Below are 15,113 nucleotides of genomic sequence, written 5' to 3' on the forward strand. Positions count from 1 at the left end.
TTCACACCCACTTACAAGCAGTATGGTTGATGATGATAATAACCGTGATCTTAATCTTTTGGTTAAAGATTTCATAACCTCCGACAAGCAATGGGATATTTCTAAATTATCCAGTTTAGTGAATAACGATATTGTTAATCAGATTACTAACATTCCAGTGCCACATAATGATATTCCAGACACCCTCATTTGGGGGTTGTCCGTAGATGGAAATTTCTCTACCAAAACAGCAACTTGGTTAGCGCAAGGTTTGTTCGATCAAGCTCTTAACAAATGTGAATTTCAGTGGATTTGGAAATTGAATATTCCTCCTAAATTGAAATTTTTTCTTTGGAAAGCCTGTGTTGACGGCCTTCCAACAAAAAGTAGACTTCTCAAGAGTCATATTGATGTCCCACCTCATTGTGTTCTGTGCAACAATCCTATTGAAAACAAAGATCATTTCTTTTACGAATGTCCCTTGATTGGGTCTGTCATCCGAGACCTGAACATTATTAGTTTCAACGAGTTTTTGTCAAATTATGGCACTATTACAAGTCAAAATTTTCTAACGAAACTTAATTATCTCAAGGATTTAATTCCAAAAGATGACTTTATAAAGATTATTTTTATTTGGTGGAATGCATGGTTCCATAGAAATGATATTATCTTTAATAATGTTAATTTAAGTATCAACAAACTTATTACTTTATGTAATAATAGCACTAAGACATGGAATGTGACTAGATTTAAGGATCTCAACAATCCCGAGGTAGAAGAGTCAGCTAGAAACAATTCTAGTAAGAAAGAGATTTGGTGGGAAAAACCTACAAACGGTTTCCTAAAGCTAAATTTTGACGGATCGAGAATAGAAGGTAATAAAGCTGCTTTAGGATATTCTATAAGAGATCATAATGGTAAAGTCGTTTTGTTGGGAGCAAAAATGTGCGGATCCAATAGTATCCTTGTTGCGGAAGCACTTGCTTTAAAAGAAGGTATTTTAGCAGCTAAATACTTAGGAATCTCAAAGTTAATTGTGGAGGGTGATAACTTATGTGTTATTAACTCGATTCGAGGTATTTGGCAAATTCCGTGGGAAATTTCTAATATTATCAAGGATGTGAAATTAGATCTTCATTTTTTCGGTGAAGTGATAATTAAACATTGCTTTCGTGAAGCCAACAAGGTTGCTGACTTCATGGCTTCTGTTGGACATTCTTGTCCAACTCTTTCGAGGTGGTTTGATAGCCGGTGGCTTCAACCTACCTCCCTCATTCGAAAGGATGAGATAGGTTGGTCCTACCCTAGAGGATCAATCTAGTTTTCTTACCTAATCAAAAAAAAAAAAAAAAAAAAAAAAAAAAAAATCTATGATCAATGTGCCTATGAATCAAATCGGTTAAAATTGTCAAATCCCCAATTCATAACTTTAACGGTGTTACTCTTTCACATACGCATTTTACTCTTTCACATACTTTTTTTCATAATATTTCCATCACATACCCTTCTCATCAAACCTTGTTCTCTCTTTTTTCTCTCTTACTACCTAAACAAAATCCTCCTAAGTTCAACAATAATGAATCTTAATCTCTCATCTCTCATGTCAAACAAAATTTGGATACTCATTCTTGCCAGCAACTAAAACTCTATTTCTTACTAAATCAAAACATGGCAACTTGTAAAACGAAGGCATACAAAACTGAAGCGGTGAAATCAACTATCTCAATTCAGATCAAGTTGTTAAGGATTCGAGTTTCGGATTGGATAGCTGATCATTTACATGTCAATAAATGTAGCCTGCTGCCGTTGATACCCCTTACCCCTCCCATCAGTATAGATTGTGACATTGTGTTTTGCTTGTTCATTTGTCATATCTCGATCAGCTAAATAACTCAGAATAAAAGGATGTGATGGCAGTAAATTAAGTTCAAACTTGAATTTGTAAAAGGGAAAATAACAGATTCTTATCAATTGGAAAGAAAATTAAAAGAAAATAAGAATACATTACACCAATTTTGATTGATTAAGTTAATTTGTGTTATACGTTCTTTAATTAGTTAACTTTGTCAACTAGGGTTTAATGGGGAATGGATAATTATGGGTTTGAACCAGGTAATTTGCACCCTGCTAATAGCAGTGGTTGCATCTCGATTCGGCAGAGGAGCACGACGATGGCGTGCGAAGGAGATACAAGGGATAAAGGAGACGCTATGATGGAGTTCGGGTGGTCAATTTTGGGGGTTTATAAGGAGGTCAGATGTGGTGGCTCGGTTGTGATTCACTATGGTCTTCGGTGCGCAAGTGGTTGGTTGTTGTTGGCGACGGAAGGGTAGTGGGCGACAAGGTGCGGGTGGTGGTGATAGGCGTCGACGAGCCGCTGGTGGTGGTGAAGGGAATGATGGTGGCGACAAGCCGACAATGGCGGGGAAGAAGCTGTTTTTTCTCCCTAATTTATTATTGTTGCAAGAGAGAGAAGGGAGAGCAGAAAGAGAAAATTGAAAAAAAAATAAGAGGGGTAAAAAGGTAAAATCCGTATGTGAATGAGTAAAATCCGTATGTGAAAGAGCAATACCCAACTTTAAAACAGCGGCTCCATCACTTCGTCTTCTCTACATTGTCCTACATCAATCGTCATTGTATTTTCCTTATCTCTATGTTGTACTCTACAACAATCCCTTCTTCGACCCTGCGTCATAAAACCAACAATCATCGAAATATTTTTAAAAATAATAGGTATTACACTCTTACTAAATCTTTGTCGCGATTATAGGTCTCAAATTAGGTATAGCGGATTTTCTGTCTCATTTCCTTGTTCTATCTTGTTCTAACTATTTATTAAGTACTCAGCTTATGAGTATCATCGTTCATAACTTTACCAACTAAGCTAAACTAGTTGACATGCATCTGCTCAGATGCGTAAATTGTGACTAGTTGAATAGTCTTAATAATGTTGCTTAAAAATGAAAAAAAATCAAGTTAGTACGTAGCTACGTACCTCGTCCCACCGGTGAGGATTAATCTTCTTATAAACCTCAATTCGACCAATCTTTTCAGGATCTTTCATCGTCCACCAGCAATAAGGCCGAGGAACTTCATACTTTACATACTCACTTCTTGTCGTATTCGTGTTCGTGTCAACAACTTGAGTGTCATTAACATAATACACATAAGGCTCTTGACAAGGGTGCTCACTAAATCCCCTTGTACTAAACGAAAACCCGTAAGCATCATCTTTATTATACCAATCCACAAACGTTCGAGCTGGTCGTTGCATCTCTCGAGGCGGGATTGAGCCACGGATTATCTGGATCGCGTAACCCCACGAAACCGACACAGTCCAATTCCGGACCGTGTCATAGCAAATTGATTGTTGCATTAGCGCGGAGGAGTCTAGTTTTGTGGGTGTTTTTAGCCGGTCTAGGGCTTGGATCCGGCTCATGTAGGGGAAAATCGGGTCGACTATGTCGAGATGGTGTAAGGTTATAATTGGCGCCACCGGGTGGGCTGCTAGTAACCCGAATAGATTTCCATAGACATCACACTGCAATAAAGACAACATTATTGTGTAAGTTATATGATCGTCTTATATAAGAATTTGTAAAGAGGAATAACGAACCTGGTGAAAACCGGGTTCTTTAGAAAGGGGAACACCGAGTTCAGCTAAACAAGCCTGAATCCGATCATCCGAACCATACAACGAGGCGTAGCGTTGGATACACCGATCCTGCATTTTCTCAATTGCCTTAGCTAACGGATAACTAATAGCAAACCCTCCGCCTCCAAACGCCATATCATAAGCAAAATCGACATTTTGCATATGCGACTCGGAGCTACTACCAATATAATACATCTTTGTATGGTCATACTTTCGTAGGACTCGAATCAAATTATCCGTAAAAAACACGGTATCGTCGTCTCCCATTACAAACCATCTCACCCCATCCAAACCCGACCCCATCCGAACCATCTCGGACACTATTCGGGTTAATCGTAAGGCCGACCTTGACCCTTTCTCATTCGAGTACGGGAATTGGTCTGTACCGTCCGACAACACGAGTGTCGGGTAGTCCGACGGGATTTCGGGCCGGGTCAAGTTAACGGGTCGGTCGAGGAAGACGAACCCACGGGTCACATTGGGCCCGGGCCACCAATACTTGACGTATTCTTTCCGATTTCCCCAGTTGTCCGCAGCCGCCGCAATACCAAACGCGACGTGTCGTAGGTCAGTCGGGTCGGGGTCGGGTTCGTATCGAGATGGGCCGGGAGCGGGCTTGGGCTCGAAAATCGACGTCCGGATTGTAGAGTGGTGATCACATGAAGAAGAGGGTGATATATAGAGAGAGTATATAATAAGGAAGATAGCAAGGGAGAGGAGAAGAGACAAGGCTAATTTAGGGAGAGGTTTTAGTATGGAAACTATGGAAGAATTTGAGTCTCTTGAGTATTCTTTCATGGCTTCTTTGTACTACACTACTACCACTACTTGCGTTATGAAGCAAAGAAGAACAATATATTGTATATATATATTATCGGGTTACAATTTTGGAGAGGCGGTCTCTCGCTGAGTTATTGAGAGACCATCCTTTAATTTGTACCGCTTTATGTATGTAGAAAATATAAAAAATTCAGGTATTTATGTTGGAGAGGATTTCGTTAGAGATGAGTAATTAGTATTAAGTAATAGAGTTCTTGACGCATATGGAGACTAGAGATTGATAGAGGAAATTAGGAAAGGAAGTGATTTTGCTCAATCATTCTGTATTAGACATAAATCCACATTTAAATCGACTAAAAAAGGTAATAGATCATCAATTATATGGGGTGATTGAGTAATTTATTATATGACATATTTAATTGCAAGTTATTATGTATTTCAATATAATAGTTGCTCATTTATAGACGTACTCATTACTTTTTTTTTCATTATTTTTCAATAGTATTTGTTTACAAAAAAAAAGTTCTTTAATTCTCTCCATCACAAAATTAATCAAATCTATAAGATTAATTAAATCCGTCAAAGTACACAATTATGGATGCTAATTCTGGCAGCGATCAAGTAATAATTCTAATTCTAAATTTTATTACGTAATTACGTATATTATATCAAATTAAGGAATTGATTTACACTAATTAAATTAGGGTTTGTTTAGACCGCCGCCAACGTTGGGTGAGGAATGGCGGTCGTCGCCAACGTTAGGCAGAGGCACGTCGTCCGTCGGCTGTTGTGACGGTGATGTTGGTGGTGGCAGGGTAGGGGGTAGAGAGGGGCGTCCCTTGTTGGTAGCAGGGTAGGTTGTAGACGACAAAGTACATGAACACAATACAGAGGTAAACAAGTATCCATAGTGATGAATGGTTAATCCCCCTTAAACTAAAAGAATAAGAAAACTGAAAATTTTCCCGCCTAAATGCTTTTAACTAGAAATTGGGCCTCTAACTTTATCTAGATATGTATTGGACTTAATATATGGTCTTTATGTGTCAAAGTATCTTATCAAACACCGCAACTTCTATAGTTGGGCCAAATTTATTTCATTCATTATTATCTTATTAGTCAAATATATGTATTTTAAATGTCGTAAATTTTCTATTTAAAACATATGCAGATTTTACTCATATTATTAAAATCAGTGTGTGCTTTTCACTTTTTTATTCTTTAAATTTTTTACTCCGTTTAAATTGTTACTCCGTATATTTTAACAAAAATTACAAAAAATAGTTATATGCTTCAAATGCATAAAAATAAGCATAAGTTTTGGTAATTAAACTAACAATCTTCTTTTTTTAATCATAAACTTATTCCGAGTAAAAATGTAAAATTCGTTCTATTTTAATTCTTAGTATTTTTACACATTAACAATTGTAGATAATTACAAATAAAATTCAAAGTTTATTTATATATTACTTCTATTATTATTAGCTCTAATGTTTAAGTTCTCTACACATGACATTCTAAAATACCGTGCTTTAGCACGAGCTCTATACTAATTAAAGAATAATGAGATAGCGCCACCCGGTAGCGCTGAATTTCAGTACCACCCATGGCATTTTAGTAAATTATCCAAATTTTTCACTTCCCTCTTAAACATTTCAAAATTCAACCACATTTTCTAAAAAGGGTAGTTTAGTAATATTAGTTTACTCTTATTTTTTGTATCATCTTCTAAGAATTCCGGACAACTGCGACATAGAAGATTAGGAATAACGTTTTTTATTATAAGGATTAAAAGAACGATACCAAACTAGCATTATTATTATTATTATTATCAAATGCTACCGAAGCTGCAAAATTTGTATATGAAATTTGATCGATGATCCAAATCGAATTACGATTTAGGTGCCTAAATATTACGACTTGTGCTCAAATAAAATAATCGGATATGTCCCAAAATCCGAATATGACCCGAACAATACTCAAACCATTCGACCACAAACTTACTACGAGTACTATATAAAAATGCTTATAGTTCATTCAAAACATGCAATATGCTAAAAAATCATCTTAATTTCTATTAAAGAAATAATTTTCATTCGAATACAAAAAAAATGATTAATGGTTATTTTGATCATTTGTATTGCTAGAAAATATGACACTCAAACGTGGGAGGAAGAAGATGGGTAACAAACTCCACAAATTTAGTGATTTTAGATATGATTTTTCTCTACTGGAAATACACGGAAGATGAAGTCTACACGGTTCGATCAGGATATGATTTCTTATTGTCACATATATCCTTTTCCTGCTCTCCCTCTTTTTACTCCGTCTTTCCGTGGAAAGTTCTTTGGGGTCTTCGCTGCTCTACTAAGTTTCCTCTTCTTGTTTGGCGTATAGTTCATAATATCCTTCCCTCGTTAGAAAATCTATCTATTCGAGGCATCCAGGTGAGTACTTCCTGTGTTTTTTGTCACTCACATTCTGAGTCTTTAGATCATTTATTTCTCTCTTGTACTGTTGTTAGACATGTTTGGCTATCTTCGGCTCTTGGCATTAATTCTGTAGCTAACCCTGGGGTTTGCTTGCAACGATGGCTTGCTGATCTTATTGGATGTTTTCACAGGGTCACAGATGCTGCAGATCGGTGCCTACTTCATTTTCTTTGTATTTTAAAGGCCATTTGGATGGTTCACAATTCTGTTGTCTTTGATAACTGCAGTGTCAACCCGTTTCAGATTTTACATCTGGCTGACTACCTTCTTGCTTCTCATTCTCAGCTGCCTGTACTTTGGCCATCCTTTTTGAAGAACACTAACAAAATTTCCATCTCGACTTTGGACGGTGATTTGTCATTTTCTGCTGTCACTTACTTTATTCTGGTTTGCAGATCATCTCCTCGGGATCGGTTCATTGTGTCTTCTTCGGATTCGATCTCTTGCACTCCCTTTATTCAACATGTGCGGGCTTCCTCTGTTTTTGCAGCAACGACGAAAGACCTACTTCTCAACATGTATAGAGCTCACTCAGCCGCACTACCTTCCGTTTCTTTCCAAGTTACTTCAAAAAAATTATCTACTGTTCTGGCCTCCACAAAGCCAGTACCAATCGAATTGCGCCACTCTTTGTGCACAATTCGTAGTTTCCTTCGTAGATATGTTCACTGGTCAGTAAGCTTGTCTACTGGCTGATGTTTTACATGTACTCAACGCTTCTTTGTTTGTTGGTTTAATATATATAAAGTTCATTATTGTCAAAAAAAAAAAAGATATGATTTTCCTGTTAAATCTCTCATAATCACTAAATAGCAAAATACTCTATTACCCTTAGTATTTGGCGCCTAAACGTAAACCAATTCTTAAGTTTTTTAATTTATTTTATTTTTTTAATTTGGGTGGCACTGAGTTTCGGTACCACCTGGTGGCGCCCTAACACTACCCTTAATTAAAAGCATCAAAGAGCAGAAAAACAGAACAAATGCACTAATACTAGGGTTCACAAAGGACTTGTTTGATGAGCTCATAGCATACAACTAGGGATGGCAGTGGGTTGGGGACCCGACCCAGACCCTCAGGGTCAGACCCTAATGGGTCGGGTATGGGTCTCATTTTTTCAGACCCAATGGGTATGGGTCTTAAGAAAAATTTTCGGGTCCGGGTCTAAGTTATGAGACCCATACCCGACCCTTAGACCCTTTACTAAAAAAAAATAAAAATAAAAATCAAAATCACAACTTTTCTGAATTCATACTGGCAGATCGCAGAAACCAAAGCAACTAAAGTCTGTTTCTCTTCCCTCATCCCATAAAGTGATAAAACCCAACCAAACTCTTCTGACAATACCACCACTCCACCACCGACACAAGGAAACCACCACCACATCACTGATACGCGACTGACAATCACCTCTCTAATAGGAGGCGACCGACAACCACCATTAACGGCAGCCAGCGACGGTCAGATGGAGACGGTTATCAAGTACGGTATTGATTTTAGGGTTCCGAGTTTGATTCTTTCACATGTATTTGGAGGTAAAATTAATTTAGGTCTTCTTTGTTTTTCTTAATCTGTTTGGTATGTATATTGGATTTGGTAGTGTACAATAGAGATTAATAAACTCATAATGTTAAAGTAGTATGATTTTTTTTTTTTAATATTATAAACCCCATAACTATTAATCCTGCTATTAAAGTGGCTGAAACTCGGACCCGCGGGTAGACCCTGACCCGACCCTTACCCATAGGGTCCGAGTATGGGTCCTCAAATTTTAGACCCCTGCGGGTCTGGGTCGGGTACGGGTCCAAAGGGAAAATCTCGGGTCCGGGTCTGAGTGGACCCGACCCAAACCCTACCCATTGCCATCCCTACATACAACCGTATTGTTTCCCAATCCTATCAACCTCATATTTCAGCTAGTGTCAAATCAATCGCGGAATTCTTCCATTTTCGTCCATACAAGATTTAAGAGGAGAATTGAATATAGAGAGAGAAAATTGAAAATTTGGGAGTTGAAATAAAAGGGGTAAAATGGTAATTTTCGTCCATGAAAAAGTAAAACCGCCCATGGAAAAATAAAACCCGTCCAATATTTGCACAATTATAAAAGATGATTTTCAAACTCTGGGACAGATGATCTCATTTGCATCGCATATGAATCATGTTAACCATATGCAAACCCTCATTATGAATTACCCCTCTGTCCCATTCATTTATTTGTCTATTTCATTGGGTATTTCAGACTATTGTTTGCCTTTCTATTTTAGGAATACCTTTGATGGACAATTGAATACTCCACATTCAAGAAGTATTAAAATTGTTAAGTCCTTCGCAACTGGCTTATAAATAGGAGACCGCCGGCCCACGAGCAAGTTACGTTCTATATTGTACATAATCCATTGGTGATAAGAGGAGTAGCCCACTAACTTGTAAACTTGTCTCCTCACTCTAAGTTTACTAATGTGGGACAATGCTCTAACACACGCATTTCATGACATTATCAGTTCTATTAATTAATTTTTCAGTTTCATTTTTACCTATCAATTTTTTTTTTTTTTGATAGCAGTACATAGCATAGCTTACAATAGAGCTTTCTGGGCAAGATTATGAGCTATCCTATTTACTCTCCTAGGACAATAACTAAGAGAACAACAGTGGAAACGAGACGCAGTAGACTTAAGATCCTGGATAATGCAACTAATAGACGCAATCGCCTTCTCTGCTTCGGCAACCTGCATAACTAAAATAAGACAATCTGTAACAAGTCTAATATGGAGATAGCCTTCATCCAAGGCCCATTTTAGCGCCATGATAGTAGCATGTCCTTCGGCATGCAGGGCAGATGAAGCAAACGTGCGAGCATGAGCAATAGTCCTTAAGGTTCCATTACCATCCAACAAGCACCACCCCATGCCAGAACTTCTATCCTCTCTCCAAGCAGCATCACACTTGACAGTGCAAACATTCCCACAATCAGGCCCACCTACAATCCAAAAAGGAAAGGAATTTCTAATCCTCTTTGCTAAAACAAAATCAGGAGAGATATCCACGAGAGGCGCTTGAATAAGGCAAGTGCTCTTGCTACACACAACGTCATTCATACACTAAATGTCAGCCAGAATAGTAGTGAGAGCACTCATAGGCCAAGGGCGGTGATTCTGGAAGATCATCTCATTCCTGCAACATCAAATTCTCCAGATGGTAGTAAGAAAGGGAAAAAGGAGGGAGTTAGGATCAGGCCTTTTTAGAAAGTAAGTAACCCAGTTTATCACCCAATCCCTAACATCAATATCCACCCAATCTGTGAGTCTCAGTCCTAAAGGGCAGCCAAACCAAAGAGCCTTTGCAAAACTAAAATCTCTGAAGAGATGAGAGATAGATTCCACACAGGGGGAAGAGCCTTCACAAAGAGAACACGTAGAGCGCCAATGCATATTTCGTTTAAGAAATTCAGAGCCAACGGGAAGGGCATTAGCCATAAATTTCCATAAAAACACCCTTAGTTTGATAGAAATAGGCAATTGCCATAGCTTTGATTTGCAGAATGCCGACATCCTAGAGCGATCAGCAACCGAGTTAGAACCAATAGATAAGCCCTTAGCAGCAGCATAATACCCAGACTTGACAGCGAAATCGCCATGTTTGGACAATTTCCAGTAGAATGAGTCATCTGAAGGTTGACAGAGGATATAAGTTGCGAGGATTTTCTTTTTAACTCCTTCACCTGGGTCGAAACCAAAAGAGGAGAAATCTCATCTCCTATGATTATCATGAAGATCACCAACCAGGAACGTAGCATTAGTAGGAGCATCAATAAAATCCCCACTGAGATCACGAAGACTATAGCTCTCGATCCATCTACTCGTCCAGGCATTAACACGATAGGGCGCGCCAATCGTCCAAGCAATATTGTTGTAAATAAGATCAGAGCCCCAGATAAAGCTTTTTAGAGCCCATGACGACGCTTGGGGAGTCTTCCATTGGTTCTGAAAAAGAGGATCATTTTGCATACCAAGCTTGGGACCAATAACTTTGCTAATAAGGCTTCTTGGAACACTTAAAATTCTCCAAGCAGACTTGGCAAGAAGGGCTTGGTTAAAACAGCCAATATTGCGAAGACCAAGACCCCCTTCTCCCACCGGCCTACTAACGAAGTCTTGACTACACCAATGAATAGACTTATTAATTCTAGTTCCACTCCACCAAAACTGCACCATCAGAGACTAAAGCTTTGACGTTACACTTACCGGTATGCGAAATACCGATAGATAGAAAAGAGATAGTGAAGAAAGAACAGAACGAATAAGGGTCAATTTACCAGCCGAAGAGAGAAGAATATTATTCCAAGAGGATAGCCTGCGTTAGGTTTTGCAACAAGAAATTTAAATAGGTCCCTTTTAGAAGACCCAATACTCGTTGGTAGGCCAAGATAGTTGCCAAGATCATGCTTAGGTACAAATTTGTACTCAGCCAAGCACTTCTTGACCGTCATAAGTGAGCAATTCCGGCTGAAAAGAATAGAGGACTTATCTTTATTAATGCATTGCCTAGAGGCAACACAATATTCATCAATAATGTTCATAAGAAAGTCCAAGTCCCCATAATCACCGCGAATAAAGAAGAAAGAATCATCCGCAAATAATAAATGAGATATATCCGGTCCATTCTTGCAAATTTTAATACTCTTAATGAAGGTGCCATCTTGAGCGTATAGAATCATTTGAGAAAGAACTTCCGTGCAAAGCGCGAAAATATACGGAGATAAAGGATCACCTTGCCTAATCCCACAGCGAGGTTCAAATTTTTCCATAGGTGCACCATTAATCAGAATATCATATGTAACAGTTTCAATAGTACTCATAATAAGGTGAACCATAGAGCCCGACAAGTTTAAGCTGGAGAGCACCCCTCTAATGAAGTTCCAGTTAAGTGTACCATAAGCTTTACTCATATTAGCCTTAACCGTCATCAAACCCTCCTTACCATAATTCCTATGATTTATAACATGAAGAATTTCTTGGGCAATGACAATATTATCCGCAATACTTCTATTTGGGACGAAAGCACTTTGGAATGGACCAACTAGATCATCCATAATCCCTTTTATTCTATTCGCAATACATTTTGTAACAACCTTCATAATAACATTGCATAGATTAATCGGCCGAAAATCCCCAACTCTCTCCGGACAATCATTTTTAGGAATGAGAACAATAAAGGTTTTATTAAAATCTTTAATCACATTACCCGAGTTGAGAATATTGAGAGCATCATTAATCACATCCTTCTTAACAATAGCCCAATACTTCTGGTAAAAGGCCGCTGGTATACCGTCAGGACCTGGTGATTTTAGGGGACCCAATTGGAAAACAGCCTATCGTACTTCATTTCTCGAATAGACACGACCCAACTTGGCCCTCTCCTCAAAGCCTAATTTACGCTTGAGATTATCAAAAAGATAACCATAATTACACATGTAATTGTCAAAGCACTCAGGCTCAACATTAGACTTAAAAATAGTGGAAAAGTGTTTAAGAAACAAGCCACCAATCTCCTTCATATCAAAAGTCCATTCATTAGACTCCTTCTTAATACCCAAGATAGTATTAGCACCAGACCGTCCTTTAACCCAATTGAAAAGTATTTAGTGCACGTGTCTCCCTCACAATTCCATTTCAGTTTTGCACGTTGTCACCAATAAGTGCCAGCAACAGTAGCGAATTCCATAAGTTTTTTGTGACATAAAATATAATTATCAGTGACACCATCATTCTCAATATCAATGAGATAGGACTCAAGTTCCTGATCAAATGCACTCCACTTTAATCCCCACTCGTCTTTTTTTGTTACAAGCCCAAACTCTGAAGGCATTATTGGTACGACGTAATTTGGACAAAAGAACCTGAGAATCATCACCGTTATCATTTTTTTCCCATCTTTCCTTAATAAGACTATTACATTCAGCATAGTCAAAACACCAAGTCTCAAGTCTGTAAACTTTCTTCTTGGTGTAGAGAACCATATTTGTACAAAGGATTATAGGCGCATGATCAGAAATTTGGATAGGTAAGTGCTTGATGAAAGTATTAGGGAAAATAAAAAGCCAATCATTGGAAGCAAAAACCTTATCTAGTCTTTCGTAAATCCGATGTGGGCTCTCCCTATTATTGCACCAAGTGAACCTAGGACCCTTAAAGGGGATATCCATCAGACAAATTGTATTCTTCCAGTATGAGAATAAGTCAGCCCCTCTAGTCAAATTATCACCCTCTAACTTATCAGAAGAGTACTCCACTTGGTTGAAGTCTCCAATAAGCAGGAAGGGTTTGTCGAGGGAATTAAGAAGATTAGTAAACGATTCCCACACAACACCTCTTTTAGTATGATTAGGTTCACCATAAACACAACACAAGTACCACAAACTACCTTTACATTCTAACTTACAACTGCTTTTCCACCCAACCCATAGACCCCCCTTTAAACCCTCAGCATCACAACCAACAGACTGAAAGTAATCCATGAGGCGCAAGTGTACATCAACAGATTGTACATCACACTTAGTGTTGAAAGGGAGTCCCGCTGTTGAGAAGCTAAGTGATGAGATGTGTAACGCCCCGTAATTTCGGACCGTTAATATATTTCGAAAATAATTTATTAATCAAATAAAATTTGATATTTAAGTATTTAAAGTAAAAATAATTCAAAGAAATATAATTTTATTATATTTTGAAGAAAAGTATTTATTTTGATAGTTTCGAAATGTTTAAAAATAGTTTAAACCGTGTAAAACTTTTTATTTCGAAATAAGGGCGTATCGGGGGGGGGAATGACAATTCTTTTGAACATTGGGTAAACGAATTTGGAAATGGGTCGTATGAGTATTCAATTTTCTTGTAATCTCGTGTTTAAAAACTTTTGGCTTGTCGGAATTTCCATTTGACCGACGGTTCTAATTATTATCGAAACGAGCCAAAACCGACTCGTAAAATCCCGACTAAACCCGCACCTTTCCTCTCTTTCTCCTCTAACCCGCGGCACCCCCTCCCCCTACCTTTCTTTTTTTCTGATTTTCTTGTTTCATCATCCTCAACTTTTCCAAAAACACCATTTATATAAAAACTCAAGCTTTTAAAGTCAAAATTCGACATAACTTCCTCATTTCTTATCGGATTTTCGCAAAATTTACATTTCCGGAATCCTCTCGTCGAGATCTACAACCTAGTATGTTTTAATTTCAGTTTTCTTGAAGTTGTTTTAAGACGAATTTTGGTAAATTTCGGTATTTATACTTATATATTGTGTTTTTATTGTTTAATTAGGTGAAGAATTGGAGGACGAGTTTGGGGACTCGTATATTGTCGAGGATAGCGGCTAGTTGCTTGTTAGGGTTTGGGTTTTAAGGTGCTAATTGCTCATTTTCTAGCTTAAGGTAACATATTTCGAGTTACTCGACGAAAAATCGTCACATGCTTTGATTTTTGTATGTTTTTGTGATTTTTAATTAAGTAGTTAATTTCACATGTTAAAATGATTGCATGCATGTTTAATTCATGTATTTTTGTTAGTTTTAGTTAACAAGTTAGTATTGGGAACGATTAATTATGTTTCGAGACGGTCTTATCTTGAACAAAAATGGAGAAATGGAGGTGTGGGGGTGGCGGCGAAGAGAGCCGGGCGAGGCCCACGGTGGCCACCTGGCTGGCCCGGGTCAGCCCGTTGCTTGTTTCGCGGTTTTTCATGCAATATTTGTCATTTCGGGATCATTATTGTTATAGTTAGTATAAATTACATATGAGTACACTTTTGAATTAAATCGTATTAGTAGTAAAAGTTATGTTAAGGGTAAAAATTAGGTTTATATTGGTAGTTGCACATGTTAGGGTAAATTATAAAATGAAATTGTAACGATTAGGCTCAAAATGAATTATATAGCTATAATTGTAATGTTTTGATGATTGTCTTGAAAATCGAGCCTTGGTCCCTTTTCGATTCGATGTCGAGTCAATTGTGTGATTGGTCACCGCAATTTAACCCGCACTGTCGCAGGGCTGGGGTTGCGGGTAAAAATTCGGTTGGATGAAATTTTATATGAATTGGATAATCGGTCTTTTTCTTGTTTTAGGCCATTTATTATATTTATGTTTCACATGTGTAGTTAGTTGATTTGAGTAGCTTCTTATATTGTAAAAATGGCCCTAGATTCCCTA

General features: G+C 37.8%; 2 protein-coding genes across 2 annotated transcripts; both read right to left on the bottom strand.

Annotated features, from left to right (window-relative positions):
- Positions 1–2,529: 2,529 nt before the first annotated feature.
- Positions 2,530–4,550, bottom strand: LOC141594211 (uncharacterized). The gene is made up of 3 exons (XM_074414361.1): positions 3,596–4,550; positions 2,975–3,520; positions 2,530–2,665 (listed from the first exon to the last, which is right to left on the bottom strand). The coding sequence occupies exons 1-3, from the start codon at positions 4,430–4,432 to the stop codon at positions 2,558–2,560; spliced, it is 1,491 nt and encodes a 496-aa protein (XP_074270462.1). The 5' UTR covers positions 4,433–4,550; the 3' UTR covers positions 2,530–2,557.
- A 4,935-nt stretch (positions 4,551–9,485) lies between these two features.
- On the bottom strand, positions 9,486–13,426 carry LOC141594862 (uncharacterized). The gene is made up of 6 exons (XM_074414849.1): positions 12,809–13,426; positions 12,346–12,460; positions 11,225–12,246; positions 10,688–11,114; positions 10,179–10,576; positions 9,486–10,010 (listed from the first exon to the last, which is right to left on the bottom strand). Exons 1-6 carry the CDS (start codon positions 13,424–13,426, stop codon positions 9,486–9,488), a joined length of 3,105 nt encoding a protein of 1,034 aa, XP_074270950.1.
- Between the last annotated feature and the right edge of the window lie 1,687 nt (positions 13,427–15,113).

This window comes from Silene latifolia, chromosome 8 (assembly GCF_048544455.1).
Source record: "Silene latifolia isolate original U9 population chromosome 8, ASM4854445v1, whole genome shotgun sequence".
Taxonomy (NCBI): Eukaryota; Viridiplantae; Streptophyta; class Magnoliopsida; order Caryophyllales; family Caryophyllaceae; genus Silene; species Silene latifolia.

What these genes read in the sequence shown, in the direction of transcription:
- LOC141594211 (XM_074414361.1), bottom strand. Translation starts at nt 4,432, where the DNA reads ATGAAAGAATACTCAAGAGACTCAAATTCTTCCATAGTTTCCATACTA. An exon ending in AAGAACCCGGTTTTCACCAG is followed by an intron (nt 3,521 to 3,595) that starts GTTCGTTATTCC and finishes TCTTTATTGCAG; the next exon opens with TGTGATGTCTATGGAAATCT. An exon ending in ATCCTCACCGGTGGGACGAG is followed by an intron (nt 2,666 to 2,974) that starts GTACGTAGCTAC and finishes TTTATGACGCAG; the next exon opens with GGTCGAAGAAGGGATTGTTG.
- LOC141594862 (XM_074414849.1), bottom strand. Translation starts at nt 13,426, where the DNA reads ATGGATTACTTTCAGTCTGTTGGTTGTGATGCTGAGGGTTTAAAGGGG. An exon ending in ATAACGGTGATGATTCTCAG is followed by an intron (nt 12,461 to 12,808) that starts GTTCTTTTGTCC and finishes TTTGATATGAAG; the next exon opens with GAGATTGGTGGCTTGTTTCT. An exon ending in TAATGCTACGTTCCTGGTTG is followed by an intron (nt 10,577 to 10,687) that starts GTGATCTTCATG and finishes GTCAACCTTCAG; the next exon opens with ATGACTCATTCTACTGGAAA.